This window comes from Salvelinus namaycush, chromosome 18 (genome assembly GCF_016432855.1).
Source record: "Salvelinus namaycush isolate Seneca chromosome 18, SaNama_1.0, whole genome shotgun sequence".
In the NCBI taxonomy this organism is placed as follows: domain Eukaryota; kingdom Metazoa; phylum Chordata; class Actinopteri; order Salmoniformes; family Salmonidae; genus Salvelinus; species Salvelinus namaycush.
In genome coordinates, this window is record NC_052324.1 from 2,522,161 (window position 1) to 2,547,739 (window position 25,579).

At 43.3% G+C, this 25,579-nt stretch overlaps 2 protein-coding genes across 6 annotated transcripts in view; one reads left to right on the forward strand and one right to left on the reverse strand.

Annotated features, from left to right (window-relative positions):
* The first annotated feature begins 797 nt into the window (after nucleotides 1–797).
* On the forward strand, nucleotides 798–8,647 carry LOC120063013 (phosphoinositide-3-kinase-interacting protein 1-like). Of its 2 annotated transcripts, XM_039013096.1 has the most exons (6): nucleotides 798–1,036; nucleotides 1,458–1,586; nucleotides 2,162–2,278; nucleotides 4,485–4,649; nucleotides 4,934–5,012; nucleotides 6,718–8,647. In XM_039013096.1, exons 1-6 carry the CDS (start codon nucleotides 970–972, stop codon nucleotides 6,929–6,931), a joined length of 771 nt encoding a protein of 256 aa, XP_038869024.1. In that variant the 5' UTR covers nucleotides 798–969; the 3' UTR covers nucleotides 6,932–8,647. The 2 variants fall into 2 exon arrangements, with proteins under 2 accessions (XP_038869024.1, XP_038869025.1); XM_039013097.1 differs by lacking the exon at nucleotides 1,458–1,586.
* A 213-nt stretch (nucleotides 8,648–8,860) lies between these two features.
* The window catches only part of LOC120063014 (LIM domain kinase 2-like), a 32,951-nt gene continuing 16,232 nt past the window's right edge, over nucleotides 8,861–25,579 (reverse strand). For all 4 annotated transcript variants that reach the window (XM_039013098.1, XM_039013102.1, XM_039013100.1 and 1 more), the window contains 13 exons: nucleotides 21,827–21,936; nucleotides 21,309–21,497; nucleotides 20,687–20,792; nucleotides 16,181–16,395; nucleotides 15,853–16,039; nucleotides 15,644–15,730; nucleotides 15,115–15,246; nucleotides 14,273–14,329; nucleotides 13,606–13,671; nucleotides 12,607–12,781; nucleotides 12,433–12,488; nucleotides 12,066–12,223; nucleotides 8,861–11,587 (listed from right to left, as the gene is read on the reverse strand). In XM_039013098.1, the coding sequence (XP_038869026.1) occupies nucleotides 11,377–11,587; nucleotides 12,066–12,223; nucleotides 12,433–12,488; nucleotides 12,607–12,781; nucleotides 13,606–13,671; nucleotides 14,273–14,329; nucleotides 15,115–15,246; nucleotides 15,644–15,730; nucleotides 15,853–16,039; nucleotides 16,181–16,395; nucleotides 20,687–20,792; nucleotides 21,309–21,497; nucleotides 21,827–21,936 (1,749 nt within the window). In that variant the 3' untranslated portion in view covers nucleotides 8,861–11,376. The remainder of the gene's footprint in view (nucleotides 11,588–12,065; nucleotides 12,224–12,432; nucleotides 12,489–12,606; nucleotides 12,782–13,605; nucleotides 13,672–14,272; nucleotides 14,330–15,114; nucleotides 15,247–15,643; nucleotides 15,731–15,852; nucleotides 16,040–16,180; nucleotides 16,396–20,686; nucleotides 20,793–21,308; nucleotides 21,498–21,826; nucleotides 21,937–25,579) is intronic.

Consider the following 25,579-nt stretch of genomic DNA (forward strand, 5'->3'; position numbering starts at 1 on the left):
AGTGTGACACCACACAGGCCCGAAGGACTGGAGTTGCCCATCCCTGGATTAGAACATGGACACAAAGGCCATTTAGTAGACTACTAATTGGGCTTTGCTGGGATTAGTAGTCAGTTGAGTTACCTGCAGCAGGCTCACGTTGTTGTACAGAGACAACATTGCTTCATTTATTTTATTCGCAGTGTCACGCAACAGGTGCTCAAACTTGGTCCCAATGGATAAAGCTTGTTTTCTGCAGTGGTGGAAAAAGTACAAAATGGTCATACTCGAGTAAAAGTAAAGATACCTTAATAGAAAATGACTCAAGTGAAAGTTTAAATATACTTAAGTATCAAAAGTAAATGTAATTGCTAAAATATACTTAAGTATCAAAAGTTCCTTATATTAAGCAAAGCAGGCGGCACCATTTTTAAAATTGTATTATTTATGGATACTCAGACATAATTTACAAACGAAGCATCTGCCAGATCAGAGGCAGTCGGGATGTTCTCTTGATAATAAGTGTGTGAATCAGACCATTTTAGTGTCCTGCTAAGCATTCAAAATATAAGGAGTACTTTTGGGTGTCAGGAAAATGTATGGAGTAAAAAGTACATTTTCTTTAGGAATGTAGTAAAGTAAAAGTTGTCAAAAATATAAATAGTAAAGTACAGATAGCAAAAAAAACGACTTAAGTACTTTACACACCTGTTTTTCTGCATGGAGAGGTTGGCTCTAGGACCTTGAAGATGCTGGCGCCACGGCACGATACTGCAAATGGGACTTCCTTGTCCAAGAGAAAGGCTGTTTACGAAGAAAGCTCTACTCACTTCGACAAAAAAGGGCTGATCTGCAGATGGGAGCAGTTTGACTGAATTATTCAGCATAGGCTCTTCCGCACAAAGTAATTTTTTGGGTTGAGAAATAACCTATCAATTTAATTTTCGTGCATATTGTTTTCGTTTTTATTCATCCTATAAATTCTACAGTATGTTTTTGTCGTTGCACTTTGTTTTGCTGAGCGTCGCTTTTGTGGACAGCGCATCCATTGTGGAAGGTAACATTCATATGACTGAAAATCAATGCTTTTGTTCACATTAGTCCACATTATCCGATAGAATGTGTGCATTTGTTACTTAATTAATGTGCAAGGCTTTGTTTAAAAAGTTATCATCCTATTTTCAGTTTAAAATGTGGATTTTATAGTTACATTATTGTGTAGGACCTGAGAAATGACTAAGCAGTTGCAAAATAAGTTATAAAATGTATTTGTTTACAACAAGAAAATTAAAGAATACAATTTTTGTTGATTATTAAGCATAATTGTGATACTTCCATGGGAATTCCTTTTTGAATGTATGACATTGTGAAAACATCAGACTTTTTTACATTCCACACTTAGTATGTTTTATTTGCTGGTAATTTATCCTCTTAATTTTCAATACAATTTTTCCATAAATCACTGAATGCGTCCCCAGACTGCATCAGATTCAATGGTGTGGAGTACAGAGGGGAGCAACAGAGCTCCTCCACAGGACTAACCTGTCTAAACTGGACCAACACAACCCGGGACTATGATGTAATGGCATATACAGATTCACAAATGGGTAAATTACATTACACAATCAAACATGTAATATGCCATCAAATTGATGTTTCATTGATTTGACACAAGTTTATCATCTGCTACCATTGCTATGGTGTTCACTACAAGTGCCATGATTTAAATGTCACTCACATTTGTTTTAATGGTAAACAGTTTGTTTGGTTATAGATGTTATTTAGAGTGTATAACTGCAGGCTCTAGTCTCTGTGTGGGTTATATTAGCAAGGTCAGGTTTGAACTTTGAATCTTGTTGGCAAAATACCTACCCAGAGTATGCATTTCAGTAGTACAGCATATCAAAGATGTCACATGCATATCTACACACACACACACACACACACATGTTTGTTTAACTATCCTTGTGGGGACCAAACAGTTTATTCCCATTCAAAATCCTATTTTCCCTAATGCTAAACCTAACTTTAACCCCTAGTCCTAACCTTAATTGTGATCCTGAACTTCAGCCTAAAATGGCCTTGTGGGGACCAGCAACATGTCCCCACTTGTCAGAATGTTCCTTGTTTTACTATCCTTGTGAAGACTTGGTTGATGTGTCCTTTTCTTTATGCTCTGTAGGCGTTGGGGACCATAACTACTGCCGTAACCCAGACTCTTCTGAGAAGCCCTGGTGCTACGTGACTGACCTAGACGCACAGGCCCGGAGACAATCCTGTGCCATTGACACCTGCAAAGGTATTTAGCTAGGTTTCCATCCAACTGGCAACACATTTTCATGTGACTATTCTAAAAGCTGCATAAAGAAAATATGCACATTTTCTCACCAGTGGCATGTTTCCACCAAACTGACTTCAGTACGTGATGACATAGTGCACACAAAATGTACTTTTTCACTTAAGTTTTCATGTACCAAAAAAAATCTAAAGTTCAATGCGTTTCCATCGCATTTTCAAAGTTACTGATAGTTTTGTCACTAAAACCGTTGCATTAAATTGCAAATGTGCCTACTCTGGTTTTGGTCTGTGCGCTCTAGCCAAAAGCTTGCGCGGGTATGCTAGTCGACATAATGAGATTATTATGGATAAGGGAGAGGATATTTTTATTTGTCATGTCACCAGAATAAGACCCTCAATATTTATTGGAAAGGAGCATCAAGATCACTGTGCACTTTCACCACCCTGTGAAGTAAATAATTTATTTAATCTGTAGCCTAATAAACTGCACGGTTTCCCAAGTCATAGTCGGAGGACCACACACCATATCAAGTTAACTTCGATATGATGGTTGTTCTATCAATTTTTGGTGTTTCCACTGCCATTATTCACATAATTTATTTTAGACACACAAATATCGCACAATGTTGAACGAACGATCTGTCGGCATTTATAAAATTGTACCGAAACTTCCTGTTTCCATCACAGCTGTCGTGATTTATTATTTATTTTTTATACGGTATGACTTTACTTGCGTAAAACATGTGGATGGAAACGTGGTTTCTGAAATACATACAGTGCACAGGTGAACGCACTATATTGGGAAAATGTATGTAAAATGCTGTTTAAACATAGCTGCGACGGAGGGAATATAAATATTGTGCACACATTGAAATGTAGGTCAAGGCTGGGCAAAATGCATTACTGGATGGGAAAAAGACTGTCGTCTCAGCCCTTCCCTAAATTGAATCTAGATGCAGTTCTTGGAAAAGGGTGTCACTGTATTTGGGGAATGTGTAACTTTTAAAGAGATTAAATGTAAATCTTTTTCTGAGGCTCTTTCTAACCCTGTGAATGTTATTATTAAATCCAAAGTGAGAGTCTGGAAGTGGTATGGTGGGACTTTTTCCCCCCCAGAGTGGGCCGTGAGAACAAAGAAAACACATGGCTCCCCTTGGTTTCTTTCTTGGGAACCTAGAATGTATTTATTCTCATAAGGAAGCTAGAGCACTTTTGCTACAATATTTTTTGACGGTATATTTGTAGTTATTTTATTTTAATGCAACAATTTATACAAGAACTGCTGCAAAATTGTAGAGATCCTATTAAAGTATTCTAATTCCTAATTCTTTGTGCATAATGCCTAATTAGCTGTCTTATTTGAACATCTCTAGAGAAATATCTTCTCCCACGTGAGAAGCTGTGGGAGAAGAAAAGACTAGGCCAGTTTGTCAGTTAATCCACTTTGAGGTTGTTTCCTGGGGTTTGACCTTTGCTCTCACATTGTCTGGGAAGGCGGTGCATGTCAAGCAATAACAAGGGCCCTGTCCATACTGAGCCTGTAGAGCCATAACTTGTTAGGCAGATGGCTGCCTCAGGGTAGGTGTAAGCCCCACCCTATTTCTCAACCCATTGGTGGAAAGTTATACTTTTACCATGGAGACAGTAGGTAATTGGCTACTGATGGTTATGACCTCAGGCTCTTCAACTCCAGCAGAGTTGATAAACAACTTTTTCTGGAGGGGTAGGGCCTGACTCAGTGGAGCTCAAGAGCAGATGTTGACACTAGCAGCTTCCTTTCCTCCGAGACGTGTAGTGCACTTCTGCCCCATTTTGCTGGGAAATGGCTGTCCTTTTTTAATAATTTAATTTCTTTATAGAACTGCTTCCAAAGTGAACAAATGATGGATAATCCAGTAGCTCTCCTCGTCCTACTGAGTCCATGCAGCAATGTTTTTAATGTCAAAGGCAGTGATTTTAGAAACCATGCTGTCTGATTTCTTAAAATAGGACAAAGTGGAAATTATTCACACATTTATTCTACAATAAAAGCACTTAGAGTGAAATGAAACAATACAGTTAAATTGAATCCACTACTACTATCATGTGTTCAAGTATGCAAACCCAAAGGCAACATCAGTGAACCTAGAAAGCAAACTAACATGGTGGTCGGGCGGTGTATGGGGACTGGCTGTTGATCTTATCTGCTTTTCTCATATTGTCCACAGACGAAGCCCCTACAGAGGCAGGCCCCCTTACCACAGCACAGAGAGAGGTCTTTGAGCTGACCAAGTCTGGGTCAGCCCAGGGAGGGGGCGCTGCGGTCCAGCCAGTCATTGGCATCAGCCAGCGGATACGCACAGGACCCAAGAAGAAGGACCTGGGCACTCTCGGTATGTCCTTATCTCACTGCTGAAGCAGAGGGATTAACATAGGGGGGATGTCATAGGGCCATAACGTGAGCCTCAAGGGATACTCTTAAAAAGTGGTCCAGCTTGATGCAGCTTGGCTTGGTACAATAGAATGAGATGGATATAAATGAGTTAAAAAGGACTCACAATATTATCATATGGATAAAATGTGAGGTGCACTGATATGCACATTTTCAAATGCAGACTGTATACAAACCTTTGAATTTAGTTTGGTAACCATAGTCTGTGTGTCTTGTCTCTCTCAGGCTATGTGGTTGGCATCCTCATGATGGCCATCATCATCCTCATGGGGGTGGGCATCACCTTCGGCTACTTCTACAAGAGGTCAGTATCAGCCACTATGCTATACTAGGTGCTCCGACTGGCGACACAGAGCATTACAACCCTAGCTATTGTCTACTACTTTGTTAGGTTGCATCATGTGGTATGTCTGAGTGACATAAGAAGTGGAACCCGGGAACCACTAGACCAAATGGTGCCTCAGAGAGTAGGGACACACAATGTTACATTGATTTGCAACAGATGCTTATTTCTACAGCGCAGAGAGACCGAAATAGAACATTAACAAAATGTTCCGCTATATTGGTGATTCAGAACTCTGATGTAGCGTTGCACAGCTTAGACTTGTTGTGTCCATGACACAGGCAGCAGTTAAAGGCTTGGAACCTCTCAGGCAGAATGTCAGTGGGGTGAGGGAGGGCTTGTGTGGGCAGTTGGCACAGAATGTTACCAGGATGTGGAGCAGAGGCCACAGGCTGCCTCCCCCTCTACCCATCCTGTTGCCTCCCTCCACTACCCATCCTGATAGCTGTCTCTCTCCAATGTGATGAGGCCTGTTCAGAAGCAACATGAAAGCGGAAGGGAGAAAAAAAGAGAGCGCCTGTAGCCTGGCTATTTTAGGCACCCGCGTTTGATGTTTCTGAAATAGTGGAGAGCATGCAGGAGTCCTGGGGGGAGATAGAGAATATACTGCAGTGGTGCAGAGAGAAGGACCCAGTTCTGCAGATGGGGTATTCTGACTGATGGCCTCTGGCACAGAACTAAATGTTCTGGAGCTCCAAGTTTGTCTGTCCAATCTGATTATGTGACTGTCAGCGTTATCTATTCTAAGAAGCTGGGGGGGTGGTGTGTTTCAAATAGCTTGATTTAAATCGGTCAAGGAAATTGATTTCTTTCTCACGTAGTAATATCAGGTTTAAGAAAAAAGTTTAGCCTCTGAAGCCCGTGCTTATCAAGTCAACAAGATTTGGAAGGATGGCCCCACAAGACTAGGAAAAATGTGAATAGTGGGTTTAGGAGTAATTGCTGATTTTTAAAATTACACTATGCAAACCCAATGCATAGGAATCAGTGCTGTAGTGGAGCAGAGCACAGTTGCGTAACGTGTCGCATAGAAGCAGTCAAGCAGGAAGAGGCGCCAGTCCAACAGTATGGCATGTTCCCTGTGTTGGATGGGGTTCAGCAGATCTCACACCCTCAGATTGTACCCCAAATGACACCCTATTCCCTCCATAGTGCACTACTTTTGAGAAGAGCTCTAGGAAATAGGGTGCCATTTGACACTCTGCCCCAGTCAGCTGCCTGGTCTGGCTTATGTCATACTGCAGGATGCCTGCCACCACCTAGCCCCGGTCCCATCAAAACATTCCCTGTGCCAGACCAGATACTGTCTCGAACCGGTCTGTCTGGCCCTGTCGTTTTTGCTACCGCAAGGTTAATGGCCACTGTTGAAAATAGCCTCATCCCAGTGATATGAGACTCAGTATGGGACGTTGCCTCTCGTTCTGGTCATAAATAGAAATCGCTACCTAGCTGTCTCTGTGTTTCGAAAGATGATGCAGGTCATTGGAAGTTTCCGAGGCACGCTATGATGAAACTCTGATTCATAGCAGTGTTTTTTTCCCCTTCAGGTTAAAGACATTAGTCCTGTAAACTGTTAGTGTAAACAACACCATGCGCCTACATAATCTGCTCCGATGATCAGTACCACCGTCATCCTAACCTCTTGTGTCTGTGCTGTTTGTTGCAGGGGTCGGGACCTGAAGAAGCAGCATGAGCAGCGAGTGTATGAGCGGGAGATGCAGAGGATCACCCTGCCCCTGTCGGCCTTCTCCAACCCAACCTGTGAGCTGGTGGATGAGAACTCCATCGTCATCATGGCCGAGGAGCAGACCCCCACCCAGGAGGGCATGGAGGGGGGAGACCCCCTGATGGGCCAGCAGGCTGGTACCCCAGGAGCCTGAGCACTGACCACCCCACTGGACTGGGAATGAACAAGGACATTCGAACCTCAGAGGATCCAAATACTCCCCTCAGCCCCCAAATCACCCCCCTTTTTTAAAGGCCTATGAGGAGAAGGGGAGCAGGGCTGAGCTCCAAAGACTAAACTGTTTCCTTATTGCCCTGGTTTTAACACACGTGTCACCAACAGGGAAAAAAGATGACAACAGGTGGAATTGAAGGACTAATTTCACTCCACATGGAGACCAATCGGGGATGGTTGTGTACAAAAGTGCATGTCAGGGATGCTCATTAAGAAACAGTGCATTTGATATCCAAGAAAACATGATCATGGGCTGACGCTCTGCTATAGCAGTATGATTGTCTTGTGAATGGGATGTGCATCAATCAACAATAATGATGGAGGGTGATGTTATAAGCTTTGGATGAAGAGTAGGAGACAGTGTTTGGAAAGGGGGAAATCATAGCCTTTACTTATTCTTTCTTTTTCATATTGAGGTGTTCGGCAGTTTGGTGTTATGGGCTTACCTGAGAAAACAATGCTACACTTCCCCTGGCCCTTTTGGCTTTGCTAGGGCGGGTATGGGGAGGGCATCTACTATAGGAATAGGATAGCCCTGTTAAACATCTGCGTTAGACATCATAAAGACCATTGGAACAGATGTGGAGTAATTAGTTAGCATCAGGGAACAAAGACCGTTGGAACAGATGTGGAGTAATTAGTTAGCATCAGGGAACGAAGACCGTTGGAACAGATGTGGAGTAATTAGTTAGCATCAGGGAACGAAGACCGTTGGAACAGATGTGTGGAGTAATAATTAGCATGAGGGAACATTTGTCAGATCTGCAAAAGGAAACATCTCCTGCTCTCTGAAGCTGTGACGTTGCCTTAGCATAATGCGTCTGAATGTATTTGTACATGGTTCCCCTGGTGACCTTTCTGTTTAACTCATAAGGCTGGGTGATAGAAACCAAGGTGCAGTAACTAGAAACATCAGGAGTCGTTGGCTTTACATGAGAGGACAGGCTGTATGGTTCCTTAGGTTAGAGACTGACAGGAAAAGGGAGACGTCTTTGTAAATCGGAGAGTCTGTTCTCAGGAGGAAATGCAGCATCACAGCTGTGAAACAGAATACAGCTTAGTCTGAGGTCTGGCTAGAACCGGACAGAGGCTGTCTGAATGACGCTTGGGCAGAACAGAAGTCTGTTTAAAAGTTGAAGCCTGGGGCATTAGATTGAATTTAGACCATTTTGAATTGTGTCCCAAATGTCAGGGCAAGCAGACGAGCAAAGTAAAAGGGTAATAAACAGGATATGAGTCCAAAACTGAGGTAACCTACCATATTAGATATTTACAGGATGGAATAATTGCATAATAAGCAGCCTGTTGCATGTTTTGAAACAGGATGCTGAAAGTAATGCCACAGTTGGTTAGAAAATGTAACATGTTATTGACCAATGTAATATCTTTCTGCTTTACATGATTTCTCTATTCTGCTAATGCAATATCTTGCATCACTCCAAATGGTTGTCTTTTGTGATTTAGAGTTAATCTTTGAAATGGTTGTCATTCTCCATCACTGGTTACTCTTCAATCATTGTGGTTCCTTAGTTTTGGTGCAATGCTGTTTTTTAAATGTTTCTTCACTGTTGCTCATCATTGGAAATGAGTACTTGTAAGTTTGGCAGATTTCAATAAAATTGACTTTGAAAAAGCATAACTGCATCCTCATTCCTCACCTTTTAAATGAGTTCCTTAATTTAGCTGAAACCTGCTAAAAGTGAGTGACTCATGCTCACTGGGAATTCAATAAGACTATCAGGTTTAAGATTCACCCATTCCATGAGCAGCTATCCAAGTTATACACTACCACCCTCTAGTGGTCATCTACACATCCATTTACAAAGGGAGAGTAGGGTTTTTGTGTATCTTTAAAGTTAGCAAAAAAGAAATTGTATTTTATTCATTCAACATCATGGTGATAAGTGATTACAATGTGTACAAATCAGTACCTTTAGATTATGTTAGCATACAAAACCATGTTTATTTAAATCTCTATTCTAAACAAACCCTTGATTCCCTTAGGCATACATACATTTCTTACAGCCAACTTACATATATAAATCCAGTTTTATTTAACTACAATTCACTTGGTCAGGGTTTACAAAAGCAGCCCAATTTAGATATTTCACTAATTTGTCCTTTGACCAATCACATCAGAAAAATATACATTTAGCAGAGCAATTAGGGTTAAATGCCTTGCTCAAGGGCATAGACAGATTTTACCTAGTTAGCTTGGGGATTTGAAACATGTCTTACTGGTCCAACGCTCTTAACCGCTAGGCTACCTGATGTGATTGGTCAAGACGAATGTGGGAAAAATATAATTGGGTTGCCTGTGTAAACAGAGCCTTTTTAGTAAATTGTACAATGCCTTTGAGAGAGAGCAGAGCTCCATTGAGTACACACCAGGTTCATGCTGTCCAATCAGAGTTGAGATTCTGGAGCGCATACAGAGCTCTGTGTTGAGTGGTCCTTAACAAGCACCAGGTACAAGTCTGGTTCTAAAAGGCGTGCTGCATGTAAAAACACTACTCATCCTATAACAAACTCCAAATCAGTCAACAGCTCCAAATCACAATACAATTTTAAATCTGTCCATGTGCACGTGGACAAAAACAAATTCAGAGTTAATTTAGTGGATTAAAAACATTTTGTTAATTGTAAGAAAATCTATACACTACCATGTCCACCCTCTACAGTAACTTTACATTAGTAGATGCCCCACGAACCACAAACCAAATGACAATAAGACTAAAGGATGATTACTGTTAACGGTTGTAGAGTGGATCTGATGCCATCAGTGAAGCTTGGAAGTTCTCTAAAATTAAGGTCACATTTCAAGTTGAATCACTGTTTGACGAGGATTTTCCTGGTCAGTGAGCTCATAACATTCCTTTGACACAGCTCCACATATTTCTCTGACTGGTGTGACAGTGTGTGGCCTCCTCAGAGAGTGCTTGTTTGGTCCCTGCTGTGCTCTTCACACCAAAGGGGTATCCTACAAAGCAAGCTAAATCTACTTAGCGTTTTCTAAAGCTAACTAGTTTCAGTTAGCTTCACATTCCAGCTCATGCTTCATCCGTACTATGACGGTGGATATTGCTTTTCCGCCTGCCACTAACTCTAGCAGAATTATAACTGCGAGTGCATGTTGCACATGGCTAGTTGAATGCTGAACTCTTCATTGCGACAATGCTAAAACTTCGATCCATGAGCAAGTCAGTGCCACATTTTCATTTGTGCTATAGTCAAACTAAAATAAAAGTTATCTTGCAAATTCAGCAGGCTATGGTATATTTATTACTTATCGTTAATGCAGACTTTGGTGTGCGTATCAATGCACAACCGTCTTTCCCCACTCCTATCGATAAAATAACTGCATTAAGTCATACAAGTGGTACTGTGCTGGAAAATGTAAATGCATTCCGTCAATAATAAATGTGATATATTTTAATCAGTCGTCTTCCTCCAATTGAAAGGGATGACGATGCAGTCCTCAACGCGTGGCTCAGTCATTTCAGGGTAAGCAGAGTTACCTGAATTAGCCTGCCCCGGAAAAGGTTAGTTCTGAAGGATTCATTGTCATTGAAATTTACCTGGATAAAAGGTGAATCACCTTCGTATGACCGGTTATTCCGAGTTGACCAAAGTAACCTCGCTAACTACTCAAATAGGATACCCCTCTGTAGGAGGGTACCGCTTCGTAGGATACCCCTCTGTCCTCCTGTTGGTAAACAAACTTCACTCCAAATGCTCTGCCCTGGGTTAACTCCGTCAATCAGCTAGTCTGTCGCACATCTCTATTTTCACTGCTGCTGCCTGCCGAGCGAGTCTTCTCTCCACAATCCACACATAGCACTACAACTTAAGACCCACCCGACGAGATAAAAACAGTCAGTGAAAAACACAACAGCTTTCACATGAGGATTGATATTAAATTGTCTCGATAAAATAAGGAATCATATTGAGAGAGCAGAGAACCAACCACATAACAGGATCTAATAGCATGGTAAACCGATGTGTAAAACCCTGCATGTCCTGGTGTGTGCAAAAAAAAAGGATTTAAAAAATGTAACAGGACAAAAATAAATACCAAACGCCTCTAGTCTTCTCATTGAAATGTGTCTCCTCCCTTGTCTCCAGTCTACACACACTGCAGTTCCTTGGTGCTCTCAGAGCTGTATGGTCACTCACACACATCCACTACAGACCATATCAAAATAACACACAGAGAGAGGAGCTTGGTCCAGCTAGCTCAGGTTATCCAGTTCCCAGATGGCATGAGTTAGGTTTGTCTTCCCCACTCCTCCTCCAGCTGTGTTAGTGCAGTCCAGGCTGTGGTCTTGGAGGGAGGGCTTGGGGATCCAGAGGGGCAGGCGTCTGCTAGGTGCAATTGTCAGCCAGGCTGGACTCCTCTGGAGGGGCTGGAGTTGGGACTGTGCTCTGGGGAGCTGGGAGTGAGGAGCTTTCTTTTGGAGGGTGGAGTCGACACAGTTTCTGGTGCAGCTCTTCCAGTTCGGCTGGTAGACGGATGCCCATCTCCTGGTTAAGGAACAGGGCCTCGAAACAGTCCTCCAGCTTCTGGAAGGCAGGCCTGGGGAGGGAGTGGGGGGAGATACAGGGGGGTGAGAGGTTACAACCAGGAAGGAAGGTCATGGTGTGAGGGAACATGAGGGAGCAATCTGCCTTCTGAGACGGAGATGCTATCTGGTTCTGAAGAGTGTTCAGTTTTTCCACTTGCTTTTGTGGCTCTAGAGGGCAGAGAATAGCCTGGATAGTGTCTCATGGGGAGGCAGGGGAAAACTTTCCCACATGTGGCCGTTCAGCTCAGTTACAAACACTGCTTTCTGTTCCATGTGCTACCCCTCACCCCCTCTCTGTTATCTTCCTCCCTGGTCTCTCTCTCTCTCTACCTTTGTTCTCACTGTTACTTTGAGCCTTCAATTACAGAATGTTTTATATACATGCCTACTACAGCTATGTTGTCACTACACTGACTTGTTTATCAAAGTAATACATTACTCAGCATCTTAAGCCATCAGCCACTGTATAAAACAATTGTCTCAACTCACCTATTTTCAGGGATGAGGTCACAACAAGCCACAGCCAATGGGAAGAAAGCTGGTGGGCAGTTGTCAGGGAGAAACTTCTCCATGAACTTGTCTACATTCAGGCCAAAGTCATAGGTCCTGGGAAGGCACTCTGGGTCTGCATTCACCTGCCCAATAATCTACAATAACAGAGAGAGTTAAAAATGAATATAGACTCCAGATTGCAGTATCTGACCAACACTGTGGACAAATCAAACAAAATAAATGATACTGAAGCAATATTAGCGCAATTTCCAAACACAACAAGTATCCTCCATTTCAACATATAGCCCATAGCCTAATTATGTGAGTAAATATAAAAAGCAGGCCTTTAAAATGGTATTCTTACCTCACAAAGCACAATCCCAAAGGAGAAAATGTCCACCTTTTCATCATAGCGTTTACCTGAGGATGACAAAATGGACAGTTAATTAACAGGCCAGCATACAATGAATGAAGAAGCGTTAAAGTGAATGATACGTGTGATCCACAGCTCCAAGCTAGGTCCTCCTGCTCTGCTCACCATTCAGCATCTCTGGAGCCATCCAGTAGGGGTTCCCCACCACCGTGTAGCGCTTCTTACGGTCAATGCGCCTGAACACCCTCTTCTTATTGACCAGTTTCTCAGGGGGAGGTTGCTTGACCTCCTCCACCATGAGCCGGGATAGGCCGAAGTCTGCCACCACCACTGTGTTGTCCTGAGGGAGGTCAAGGGTTAGAGGTCAACAGAATATGACGTGGCAATGTAACAGTGCCAGGTGTTTTCTTCAGTCAAGGAGCATTTTACTTAACATACCTCAATCAATATGGGTCAAATAACAACAAAAGATAAGATTGTTTCCAAGAGTTGTTGCTTGTGTGTAAAGTCAATGACCAATAAAATTAAATAAATCACAATGAAGTATGGCCAGATGGGTATATACACTGTAAATAATGTGTGTTGTCTTCCTATATATTTATATATAGGAATACACTGAACTGAGACAGGTATACAGTTATACATAGGCCACTACATGTACATTTTTAATCTGTCTGTGGAAATAACAGACAAGACTCATTACACCTCATGGAGGGGTGCCATACAGTGAAAGCTCTGTAAAGACCTATATAAGCCTGTACTTTATTACTTACACAATATGTTGTTGTGAGTTGTGTTCTGCTGCTAGAATAGAACATAGCTCTACTTGGCCTGTACCAACAAGACTACTCTGTCCCAATCAAAGGCTTCTGTCACAACAACAAAACATGTTCTAGAACACCCTGCCTCCAGGTTAATCTAAAACAAGAACCTACACTACCCACAGTACATCAATCTTTAACAGTTTAGAAGCCAAACACACATTTTGGTATAAGAGAGAAACAATGACTGATTAACGAGAGATAATGAAGTAGGAGTTGTATCTGCATGTGTTTCTGTAAATGGATCAGGAAAACTGAAATGGATCTCTGCTCTTCTATATTCTCCTCTACCTACCTATCTTTGAGTTAGCGTGCCATGTACAATTCAGGATAGGTCACCTACCAGTTTCACCAGGCAGTTGTGAGAGTTAAGATCTCTGTGGATGATGCTCATTGAATGCAAGTAAGCCTGAAATAAGGAAAGAATATGAGTCAAACAAACCAATCATCCACAATGGAAGCAAACACAGCATATTAAAAGACAGAAATAGTGCTTTATGCTGCATAGAAAACAATGTAGCTTTAAAACGTCTCCCACTAAGCCTGGCTGATAGAAACTTCATAATTTGACAATGTCTTAAGGGAACAAATAAATGATTTTGTTGCCCTACATACTTGTGTTTCTTTGGAGGGACTGTGGGTTGTAAGGAAAGGGAATCAGAGAAGGAACTGTCAGTATTGAAGTGGTCTCTAGGGAAATGGGAAGACCTGCCACTCTGTTGGCTAAGACAGACAGTAAGGTATGTGGAACATATGGCTATCCCTAGGTCACTGCAAAGCCACACTCCAGTATGACCCATTGGCAAGAGCAATCCCTGCCTCAATTAATCTGATCTCAGTTCATAGAGTCAGATTCAACCTGAAACCAAGTACTGTACCTTTAAAATGCATTGTGTTTAACTACCACCATACATTTTGGAAGCTGCTCCAGCTGAACAAAAAGCAGCCAGTGTCTATATGGACAGTATTTAACCTCCAACAGTAAATATCCCTGGAAGGGGCCAACTCACCATTCCAGAAGCAATGCCTTTGGCGAAACTAACCCTCTGCTCCCATGGAAACTGGTCCTGTAGCAACCCAGGGAAAAATAAACAACAAGAAATGAATAGGTGGGCCCCCGAGTAGCCTTTATGGCTACACAGAATATTGTGGGAGTTCAAAGGAAAGTTACACAAAATCATATAGTGTAACCCACCACTGAAAATCTCAAATCAAATAATTGAAACTCCAGTTCCCTCTGATTGCTGTTGACCATATGTTTTGTTGGACTGCGGTGTAAATGATCCAATCTGGGAAGTAAGGGTGGTAATAAACTCCTTTGAATTTTCACCTGGGAACACTTGCTCTATTTACTCCCATTCCACATCTCTGCTGGTTGACATGCCAGCCAGCCCACCACTGAGCCAACAGCCTTTATCTGAGCAGAGTTTACCTCAGGTCAAGTCAGTCCCAGTCCCACACAGCACAGGCCCTTAAAGGGATACTTTGGGATTGGCAATGAGGCCCTGTATCTACTTTCCCAGAGTCTGATGAACTCATGGATACAATTTTTCTGTCTCTGTGTCCAGTATGAAGGAAGTTACAGGTAGTTTTGTGAGCCAATGCTAACTAGCTTTAGCACAATGTCTAGAAGTCTGACTTCCAGATATTGTGCTTACCTCTAACTTCCTTCATACTTGCCAGACATAAAAATGGTATCCGCAAGTTCATATGACTCTGGGTAAGTAGATAAAGGGCCTCATTGCCAAAATCCCAAAGTATACCTTTAAGGAAAACAGTAAAAGCTATTTATTTATAAACTGGGGAGTGGGAGAGAAGAGAGGGTTAAGTGAATTAATTAGCTGAAACGCACCATGTCTCTAATGAAATCCTTCAGTGTGCCTCCCTCAATAAACTCGGTTATTAAATTCAGCCTCTTGTCCTTGTATAGCACGCCGATGAACTTCAACACGTGGGGATGTTCCAGACTCCTCATCACTTTTACCTGGAGAGAGAGATACACTTAAAGCTGCAATCCTTAATGGTGAAACAGCCACGTCCTGTAAACAACCAACACAGTATTTTCTACCTCGGACATCATTGCACGCGCAATAGAAGACCACAATATGTACTGACTTTGTTGTACTGACTTTGTTTTACCATGCTGCGTGACTCTCCTCAACTCGACAACAATAACAATAACAACGGTGGTGGGCGGCCAGTGGCGCCATTTCCCCTTACTGCAGATTCCATCTTTAAAAACTCACCTTTATGCTTTCAATCTGAACTTTAACACCACAGCAATCAATTTCCACATTTTATCTTTGAAAAGAATCTGAAGCTTATTTTTCCCTCTGAAGACTGAAGCAAATCTGTAAAGATGAGTGGACTAGACTACTGACCTCCTTTAGAAAGGTCTTCTGCGTCTCCTCATCACAGCGAATCAACTCCTTCATCACCATCACCTCACCAGTGGCTTTGTGGGTCACCTGTCAATGAGGAGAAAAACAAAACACTGATGTCTGTGTGAAGACATGTGAAGGCATGGAGTAGATGTGAGAGATTGAGATGTGTGTGGAAAAAGAGGTTGATTGTTGGGTGAGGAGCTGACCTTGATAGCCTGGCCGAAGAAGCCCTTGCCCAGCACTTCTCCGTGGATGAGGTCACAGGGGCGGAAGATGCGATGGGAGCAGCTGCTGGAGGAGCGCAGGGACTCGGAGCGCCCAATGTCCCGGGTCAGGATAGGGCGTTCCTTAGGGGAGGTTGGCCCAGGGGACTTACAGATGCTGTTGCTACGCCTTCCATTTACAGAGAGGGACAATTGTCACTTAGACATACGTAGATCAAGATATACTGGAACAAAATATAAATAACTTTGTATCTCTCCATTTCTGCCCCCAATGATTAGACTCTCCTAAGGTCGGCTGGTTCAGCTGTACCTTAGAGACCTCCTCTTTAGGGTGCCGTCATCCACCACGTCTGTTCTCTCCAGAACACTGTTAGAGGGCGAAGAAAGGCGCATGCGGGAGGTGGCGGGGACCCCCAAGCGGTTTTGCGAGGACCCCAGTCTGAGCCTGTCCAACCGCTGCCTGACTGGATCATACTCTATGAGCAGCTGCAGTGTCTGACTGGTCCTATGGATGAGATCCTCCACCTGAAAACACCAATGAAAATACATAATCTGCTTGGACAAAGTCCTCATGAGCACGCAACACTAAATGAGAGTGGTATTGGTACAAGGCCCATAGAACACGGGATGGAATTAGAAGAACTAGGCAGGGTTCCAATGAGAACAGGTTCCTGATTCCTGACCACCCAAAGAGCTATCAAATTGACTTATACAACATGACTTGAATGGAGCCAAAGAATTTTAATTCGAACGCACTTTGTGGCAAACAGGAAAGGTGGGAACTAAAATGAGATCAGTGAATGCACCATTGGAATGCACATGGTTTGGTAAGGTGGTGTGGTGAGATTGTGTTGAGTCCTTCCAGATGCCATCCTCCCCAACTAAAGAATGTTTAAATTAAGGCAGAATGGACAGAATGCAAAGATCACGTTCTGTCTTCTATCCACCTCATTTTAGAACGTGGCTATGGGCACAGCCAAACAATGGAAGTGATAGATTTGACTTCCGCTTTACTTACCTACTACAGCGGGCCGGTGGCAAACTTGCTAGAGTAAATTATTTGAAGGAGTCAATTTATAGAGTATAAAAGTAAAGTAAACAAGTGTAATTGTATATGTAGCCTATTTAATTCACGTTCGCTAATGTTAGCTAGACCTACTTGTAGTTCTGTTGTGATAATTACGTTAGTGGTGTTGTTTAAGAGTTAAGGGCCATCCACCAAGCCAATAACGATAACTATAATGAGAAATTATAGGCTACATAACTATAAAACGTTGGTGAGCCTGTACAGGAAAGTTTATCATTCTATAGTCCTGCACCTGTTAATCAACTGATCAACGCATCCTACTGCACACTGCCTATTAATAAGGGGGTAACACAAAACCATTCATGAGGTCTCTAACGCACAGATACTGGTTCACACCATTCAGTGCTGTCAAGGTGTGTTTTGTCAGTGACAACTGCAAATAATACTTCAATGTACATGTAGGCCTAACAAAAAATAATATAACCTGTATTTAAATGTAGCAATTCGACAACAAACGGCATTTATCCTGAGCATCTTTTACAGCATGTCATTAACTAATTGCTCAAGTGGTTTGCAAGTGATTTCGGTTTTTCTAACGGTTGTCAATTCCTTTGGGTCTTCTTTTTCACTGTGCTCAACTAGGCTATGCCTGTGCAACTACACTATATATACACGAAAGTGGAGTGGATTCGACTATTTCAGCCACACCCGTTGCTGACAGGTGTATAAAATTCAGCACAGCCATGCAATCTCCATAGACAAACATTGGCAGTAGAATGGCCTTACTAAAGAGCTCAGTGACTTTCAACATAGCACCGTCATAAAATGCCACCTTTCCAACAAGTCAGTTCGTCAAATGTCTGCCTTGCCCCGGTCAACTGTAAGTCCTGTTATTGTGAAGTGGAAACGTCTAGGAGCAACAATGGCTCAGCTGCAAAGTGGTAGGCCACAAAAGCTCACAGAACGGGACCGCCGAGTGCTGAAGCGTCTGTCCTCAGTTGCAACACTCACTACTGAGTCCCAAACTGACTCTAGAAGCAAAGTTCGCACAAGAACTGTTCATCGGGAGCTTCATGAAATGGGTTTCCATGGCTGAACAGCCGCACACAAGTCTAAGATCACCATGCGCAATGCCAAGCGTCGGCTGGAGTGATGTAAAGCTCGCTGCCATTGGACTCTGGTGCGGTGGAAACGCGTTCTCTGGCGGGATGAATCACGCTTCACCATCTGGCAGTCCGACATACGAATCTGGGTTTGGCGGATGCCAAAACAACGCTTCCTGCCTCAATGCATAGTGGCAACTGTAAAGTTTGGTGGCAGAGGAATAATGGTCTGGTGCTGTTTTCATGGTTCGGGCTAGGCCCCTTAGTACCAGTGAAGGGAAATCAACGCTACAGCATACAATGACATTCTAGACGATTCTGTGCTTCCAACTTTGTGGCAACAGTTTGGAGAAGGCCCTTTCCTGTTTCAGCATGACCATGCCCTCATGCACAAAGCGAGGTCCATACAGAAATGGTTTGTATCGATCAGTGTGGAAGAACATGACTGGCCTGCACAGAACCCTGACCTCAACCCCATCGAACACCTTTGGGATGAATTGGAACGCCGACTGCGAGCCAGGCCTAATTGCCCAACATCAGTGCCCGACCTCACTAATGCTCGTGGCTGGATGGAAGCAAGTCCCCACAGCAATGTTCCAACATCTAGAGGAAAGCCATCCCAGAAGAGTGGAAGCTGTTATAGCAGTAAAAGGGGGACCAACATCTAGACCAACATCTATGTTAATGCCCATGATTCTGGAATGAGATGTTCAACTTTTGGTCATGTAGTGTATTTGCAATGCATCAGTGAAACAATGTTATCATTACCGGCCCAAAACAACCACACTAATGCACTTTCTCTCCTCAACTTTCCCCGAAATGCATTTTCTATGCTGTACGCCTGTTTTACATTCAGCAATTTGTAAAAGCAAGTCTGCTTCTTTCCCTGAATCGGTTATTGGGCTTAGTATTAAAAAGTATTTTTTTAAATGTCCTATAGCTTTTGTAGCCTATAGCTTTCCTGGGATTTCAAGAGAAGAGGAATGGCCTATTGTGGAGAGGCGTACGTAGCCTATAGCCTGTTGCGCACGGGAACAGCCGGAAGAGAGAGGGTAGTGATGTGTAGCTGAGGTAAGAAGCTAAATACTAGCTTGATATTAGGCCATTCATTAACTAAATATTAGGCCTATAGGCAAAATAATTACCTGTCAAAGTGTAAGAAAAAAAAGTTAACAGATGATGAAATAGAAAATCTGTAGTGCGTTCCTCCAGGCTGCGCTCTGTGGTCCCTGGGCAGGGCACGCAGAGTTCCACTATTGATTAGGCATAGGCCTACATTTTTAAGACAAGACAATTATTGTACCCGGGCTACAACAACACAGTGCAACAAGAAATGTATTGTCATTCTCAAGTGAATATACAATTATTATCCATAGGTTGTAAACTGCAGTGATGTTGGCAAATTTGAATAACCGCTTAAACGTCCTGTTTTGTTTCATGCCAAAATAACTGCATAGGTCTACAGCCTAGGCCTGATTATGAAACAATATGGATCAGTTTGGGTCTATTCTCCACAGTTTAGAAGCACAAGAAAGGTACATTAGCAGGCCGCTCATATGGTGTATTTTGTCAGGATGTAGCCTATCGATGTTAAGATAGGCCTACTACAAGAAAATATGTGATTCTCCTTTCAAACTCCCCGGGCCGCTAGTGCTGTAGCCTATTTTACATTCAGCAAGCAAGAGCAAGCGCACATCTCTCCTCCTATAGGCTATAAGTAGGCAAAAAAAGACTAAAATAAGTGTTCAACAACATTTTGTAGTCTGCTTTTTCCTGGGACTTCACAAGATGTAAGAGGAATAGCCGTGGCAGCGGAGAGGCCAGGTGCGTAATTGTGCAACAGAACAAAGGCTAGAAATGTAGCCTATAGCATAAGTAGAAGCGTATGCATATTATACCATAATTCATGAGCTCAATGTTAGGCTTAGTGCCGCAGTGAATATGTCCTGTCAATTTACACAGCGAAATAAAAGAAGTTGATCCTGAAGCTGATCCCGAAGCTGTGCTGAGTGTGCTCCCTCCCAGTCCCTGGGAACGAAGCTGGAAAAGCTACATTATGTTTCAGTTTTATAGGGACAAGAAATATCTTACCTAGGCTACAACATCAGAATGTAATGAAGAATATTATTATTGTTTTCAAGTGAGTACAAAACTCTAGTCTAGGCTGTAAACTGCAGTGAAAAGCATATGTAATTTGAATAACCAGTCAAACGCCCAGCGTTTTGAATGCATTGCAGTATTCATTTCGAAATAACTGCATTAGCCTGCCTGATTGGGTAACCATTTGGATCAATTATGGGGGGATTTCTCTGCAGTTTAGTCTACAAGGTCCAGACACATAAGGCCAGTGATCTATTGTATTTTGTCAGGATGTTTCGGCTAACAGAAACATGCTAATGCAGGGATTTCTAGTGGCGCACAAATGAATTATGAATAATGTGCGAGCGAGCGGGAAGTTGTATCCATAGTTTCTGCGTTTGGCTTCCGTGTTTTAAAAGTGTTTGAAAATGAGGTGCATAGTAGAGCAACGGTCACAAATACTTATGTAATAGTCAAACTTATAAAACACCACTGGGTTACTACTGAATAGAGACTACATTTCATTGCTTTATTCAAACTACTGAATGTTAATTATGCAGTTAACCACGTAAAACGTCAGTGAATGGTGAAAAACGGGATCACTCACCTCTTCCTCCATCAGTGTCCCCACTGGAAGACCGTTGATCTCCAGGATCCTGTCACCAACGTGGATGGCATTCCGAACTTCCGGGCTGATATGCATCCCTCTGACTCTGAGAGAAATACAGCACAAATACATGTCTGTCAGAAGCACCAGTATCAGCATGAACTATGACCTGAGTTCATACAGGTCTATCAGAAGAGAGCTGGTTCTATTGACTAATCAGCAGTGAGCACCTAGACAATACAGAGGTGGGTGTGTCGTACTTGATGTTGTGGACAGTCAATCAATCAACTAATGAGCAACTCCTTTGGCCGAGTCCGGATCAAGACTATAATAACGCCACCAAAGTAAAGAGACATGGGATTTAACATCCAGGTTACATAGTCTTATTGGTGATGTGGGACGGCAGGGGAGCCTAGTGGTTAGAGCGTTGGACTAGTAACCGAAAGGTTGCAAGTTCAAATCCCCGAGCTGACAAGGTACAAATCTGTCGTTCTGCCCCTGAACAGGCAGTTAACCCGCTGTTCCTAGGCCGTCATTGAAAATAAGAATTTGTTCTTAACCGACTTGCCTAGTTAAATAGATATAGATTCACTGGCTGTGAGTGACAGTTAAATCCACTCACTCTTTGACTTGCACGCTAGCCAAGCCGCTGGCCGCGTCCCCTATGACAGAGACAGAAAAGCCCCTCTTGCTGTTGGTGGCAGAGGGCATGGAGATGAGGGTGACCGTGTGAGGCAGAGAGTCCAGGGAGGAGTCGGCCGAACGCTTCTCCAACACGGGTGCCAGGACTACCTGCTTATAGCACTTCCCACTGAGAGGAAGAGGGAGAGAAGAAGGAAGTGGGGCAGTGTTGTGGATAATGTTATTAAAGTGTTCATCAACGTGTTCTACTTCACCTATGTCATCTGTCTGTACATTGTTTCAAAACTATTGCCCTTTGGGAACAGTAAAGTTTTATTGTAGAAAAATATGTAGAGAAGGAGAGAGCAGGTATGGCGAGAGTCAGGTGTGACAGACAACAGATTCATCAGAAATAGAGCGATGCTGCCTGTTTCCAATAATATAAATCACATTCCCTAAACTGCCTCTATCAACATCAGACTAAACAAAAGAATTGAACAGAATGAAAACAACTCTCACCAGTACAGTTTGGAGCGCTCCACCAGGGCATAGGTGTCCCTGTCCTCGATGACAACTTTGCAGCTCAGACACACAAAGCACTCTGGGTGATACTTGTATTCTCCGGCCACCTGGAAGAACAGATACAGGTGGTTTGTCTTTCCCATGGCTTTCCAGCTTCATGGAGAGAACTGTGCTGTGTGCTGTTCTGTACTGTCCGGTGTTGTGTGCTAGATGGTGTTGTGTTCTGTGTGCTGTCCTCCTCTCTTTGTGGCAGTGACACAGTCAGTAACAGCTGCTCCACTCTGAACATATCTGGAATATGGTATGATGTAATCCACCCCCCTGGGACCCAAGCCCTGCCTTCTCTAATGACAGCCTCTCATTGACGCTCTCTCTTTTCACACATTAACAAACTCTGAAAGAAAGTCTGGTTCTCTCACGCATGTGCAACAGCTTACTCATTCACATGTTACTTCTCTATAACTTAAACACTCCTAATCTATTGGTCTTGCTCTCATGCTAAATTAGACAAAGTATCCACCTCCTGAAGCAAGTGACACACACACACTCCTACACACATGGTATGTGCCATAGAGGAGGTTCAGAGGCCACTTCATGTGGGTTTGAACTTCATTCCTGGATCTGAAGTGATCATGTGATGTTAAGGCTGGGCGGGCAGCTGGAAAATCTAAAATGTGCTCCTGTACATGAGGCCTGGAGAGATAATCTATTTTAACCAGTCAGTGTTAACAGACTTCAATTTCATTGGAGTCTTAAGTCTACAACAACAACAACAAAAGAGCTGCAATGCCTTCTAAAGCTTGAATTCAATTTTGGTTAGAGATTTTGTCTCAAGACCTAAGCTCCTCACCAGATCATTTAGAAACAGGATCATTTCTAAAGAATGTGAATATATGAATGAAAACCTGTAGTCTTTGAAGTGGGATAATATGTTCCATTCTCCCCAGCTCTTCATTGTAGGCTGCTATGAGTAAAAGTGTTGGGAAAGGATCTTGTTGCTGGTCCAGGAGGCACTAGGATTAGGCTGAGTGATGTAAGCCATGTGTGCGTCTGTGGCTGTGACTCCCTCCCTCCAGGCTGAAGCATTACCACACTGACCCCAGTCAGAAACAGCCTGAAGGAACCCCAGCTAGACACACACAGCTGTGTCATAGTCCATAGGTGGCTGTGTGTGTGCAGACTCTCTCGGCAAGGGGAGGCTAGTGTGTGTGTGGAGCTGGTCTAATTTGAGAGGATTTACAACTGTCAAGAACTGTAAAACATCTCCACAGCCACAGAGAAAAGTAGGCAAACTGAAATGAAATGCCATGTGACGATCTCCTCATCAGAGAACAAAATGGCATTTGGTGCCATAGCCTGCCCCACAAACACACAACAGCTTTAAGTAGCTGCATGCTCCACACTACTCTCCTCTCCTGAGAGACCCAACAGCTTTAAGTAGCTGCATGCTCCACACTACTCTCCTCTCCTGAGAGACCCAACAGCTTTAAGTAGCTGCATGCTCCACACTACTCTCTTCTCCTGAGACCCAACAGCTTTAAGTAGCTGCATGCTCCAAACTACTCTCCTGAGAGACCCAACAGCTTTAAGTAGCTGCATGCTCCACACTACTCTCTTCTCCTGAGACCCAACAGCTTTAAGTAGCTGCATGCTCCACACTACTCTCTTCTCCTGAGAGACCCAACAGCTTTAAGTAGCTGCATGCTCCACACTACTCTCCTCTCCTGAGAGACCCAACAGCTTTAAGTAGCTGCATGCTCCACACTACTCTCCTGAGAGACCCAACATTTAACGCAGTGTTGGTTCGGCTGCAGTGTAAGAGAAGGCTGCCAATTCAACCCTGCCAGAAATACTTGGCACTTCGCGTACAGAGCCAATGTGTCCAAAACCAAATAGAAAGGCCCATTGTGTGTTTTGCTTACTGGCAAACTTCAGGTTAAAAAAAATACTTAATTTTGGGGTCCACTTTAATCCAGTTAAAGAGAAATGACCCTTTTGTGACCAGCAATTGTTTGTGTTTTCAGCAGTTCTAGTTGTATTTAGACCTGGTTTAATAGGGACCATAACACTGTTAAAATTAAGTTCCATTAAAAAGCACAGCACTCCAACCCCATGCATGGGAATTCCATAGCACTGATGAAACAAGAAGAAAGCTAACCAATATTCAGCCTTCAGCTACACTTTAATAGCATAACCATGAGCTCATGATCTAATCCTGAAAGATGAACATTGATTTGACAAACGCAGTCGAGCCAAACATTCTTACCTTCCCTTAATAACAGATACTTGATCTTTCAAAAACTGTCTCCAATAAACACTGTGGTGGTGTGGTGGCAGACTGGCCGTGCAGTGTGGGTAGTATCTGTTGCCTTTCCACCGCAGTGCACTGAATCAGGTGATGGACTGGTACCAAAACCACTCCACGTTCTCCATTTCCCCCCCAAAGTTCACTATGTGCTGGGGGAAGTGAACTGTGGAGACTGTACAGAGGAGAACTGAGCGGGGCCATGACGGGGGAACCTAACTAACACACAGACACAGAGAGAAGGACCATGCTGGGGGAACCTAACTAACAGAGAGAGAAGCATCCACGATGGGGGAACCTAACTAACACTGACACACACATTGTGCTGGGGGACCTAACTAACACAGACACACACATTGTGCTGGGGGACCTAACTAACACAGACACACATATTGTGCTGGGGGACCTAACTAACACAGACACACACATTGTGCTGGGGGACCTAACTAACACAGACACACACATTGTGCTGGGGGACCTAACTAACACAGACACACACATTGTGCTGGGGGACCTAACTAACACAGACACACACATTGTGCTGGGGGACCTAACTAACACAGACACACACATTGTGCTGGGGGACCTAACTAACACAGACACACACATTGTGCTGGGGGACCTAACTAACACAGACACACACATTGTGCTGGGGGACCTAACTAACACAGACACACACATTGTGCTGGGGGACCTAACTAACACTGACACACACATTGTGCTGGGGGACCTAACTAACACAGACACACACATTGTGCTGGGGGACCTAACTAACACAGACACACACATTGTGCTGGGGGACCTAACTAACACAGACACACACATTGTGCTGGGGGACCTAACTAACACAGACACACACATTGTGCTGGGGGACCTAACTAACACTGACACACACATTGTGCTGGGGGACCTAACTAACACAGACACACATTGTGCTGGGGGACCTAACTAACACAGACACAGAGAGAAGGTTCAGGTCCAGTCTGCCATCTTTTAAAGCAACCAGGATACAGAGCATGGTTGCTCTGTGTGGATGATTACTGCTGTGCCAGTGCCCAGCCCCCATGACCTCTCCTGTACATAAGTATTGACCTCAATCACCAAGGAGATGTGTGTTACAACATAGGGCTTCAACCTTCCCTGTAGGGATTCTGCTGAAAGTTGAGGAGAGGGGGAAAAGTGGGTAAAGCTGACAGTTCCCTGACAGTTCATTTGTACACATGGAGTAAAACAGATCCTATTGCTGCACAACCCACTGAGCTCATATCAAAGAACAGTGATTCACTGTGAGTTGGTGTTATCCGAGTGTGGCCCTACACATCTAACCTCTGAATACAATAGTAATCCTGACAGTGAATTATTAATATATTATCTAATGTACAGCTTTGTCTGACTATTCTCCATACCAACATGGTCGTCTTTATGTTCAATGAGATCTAAAAGTG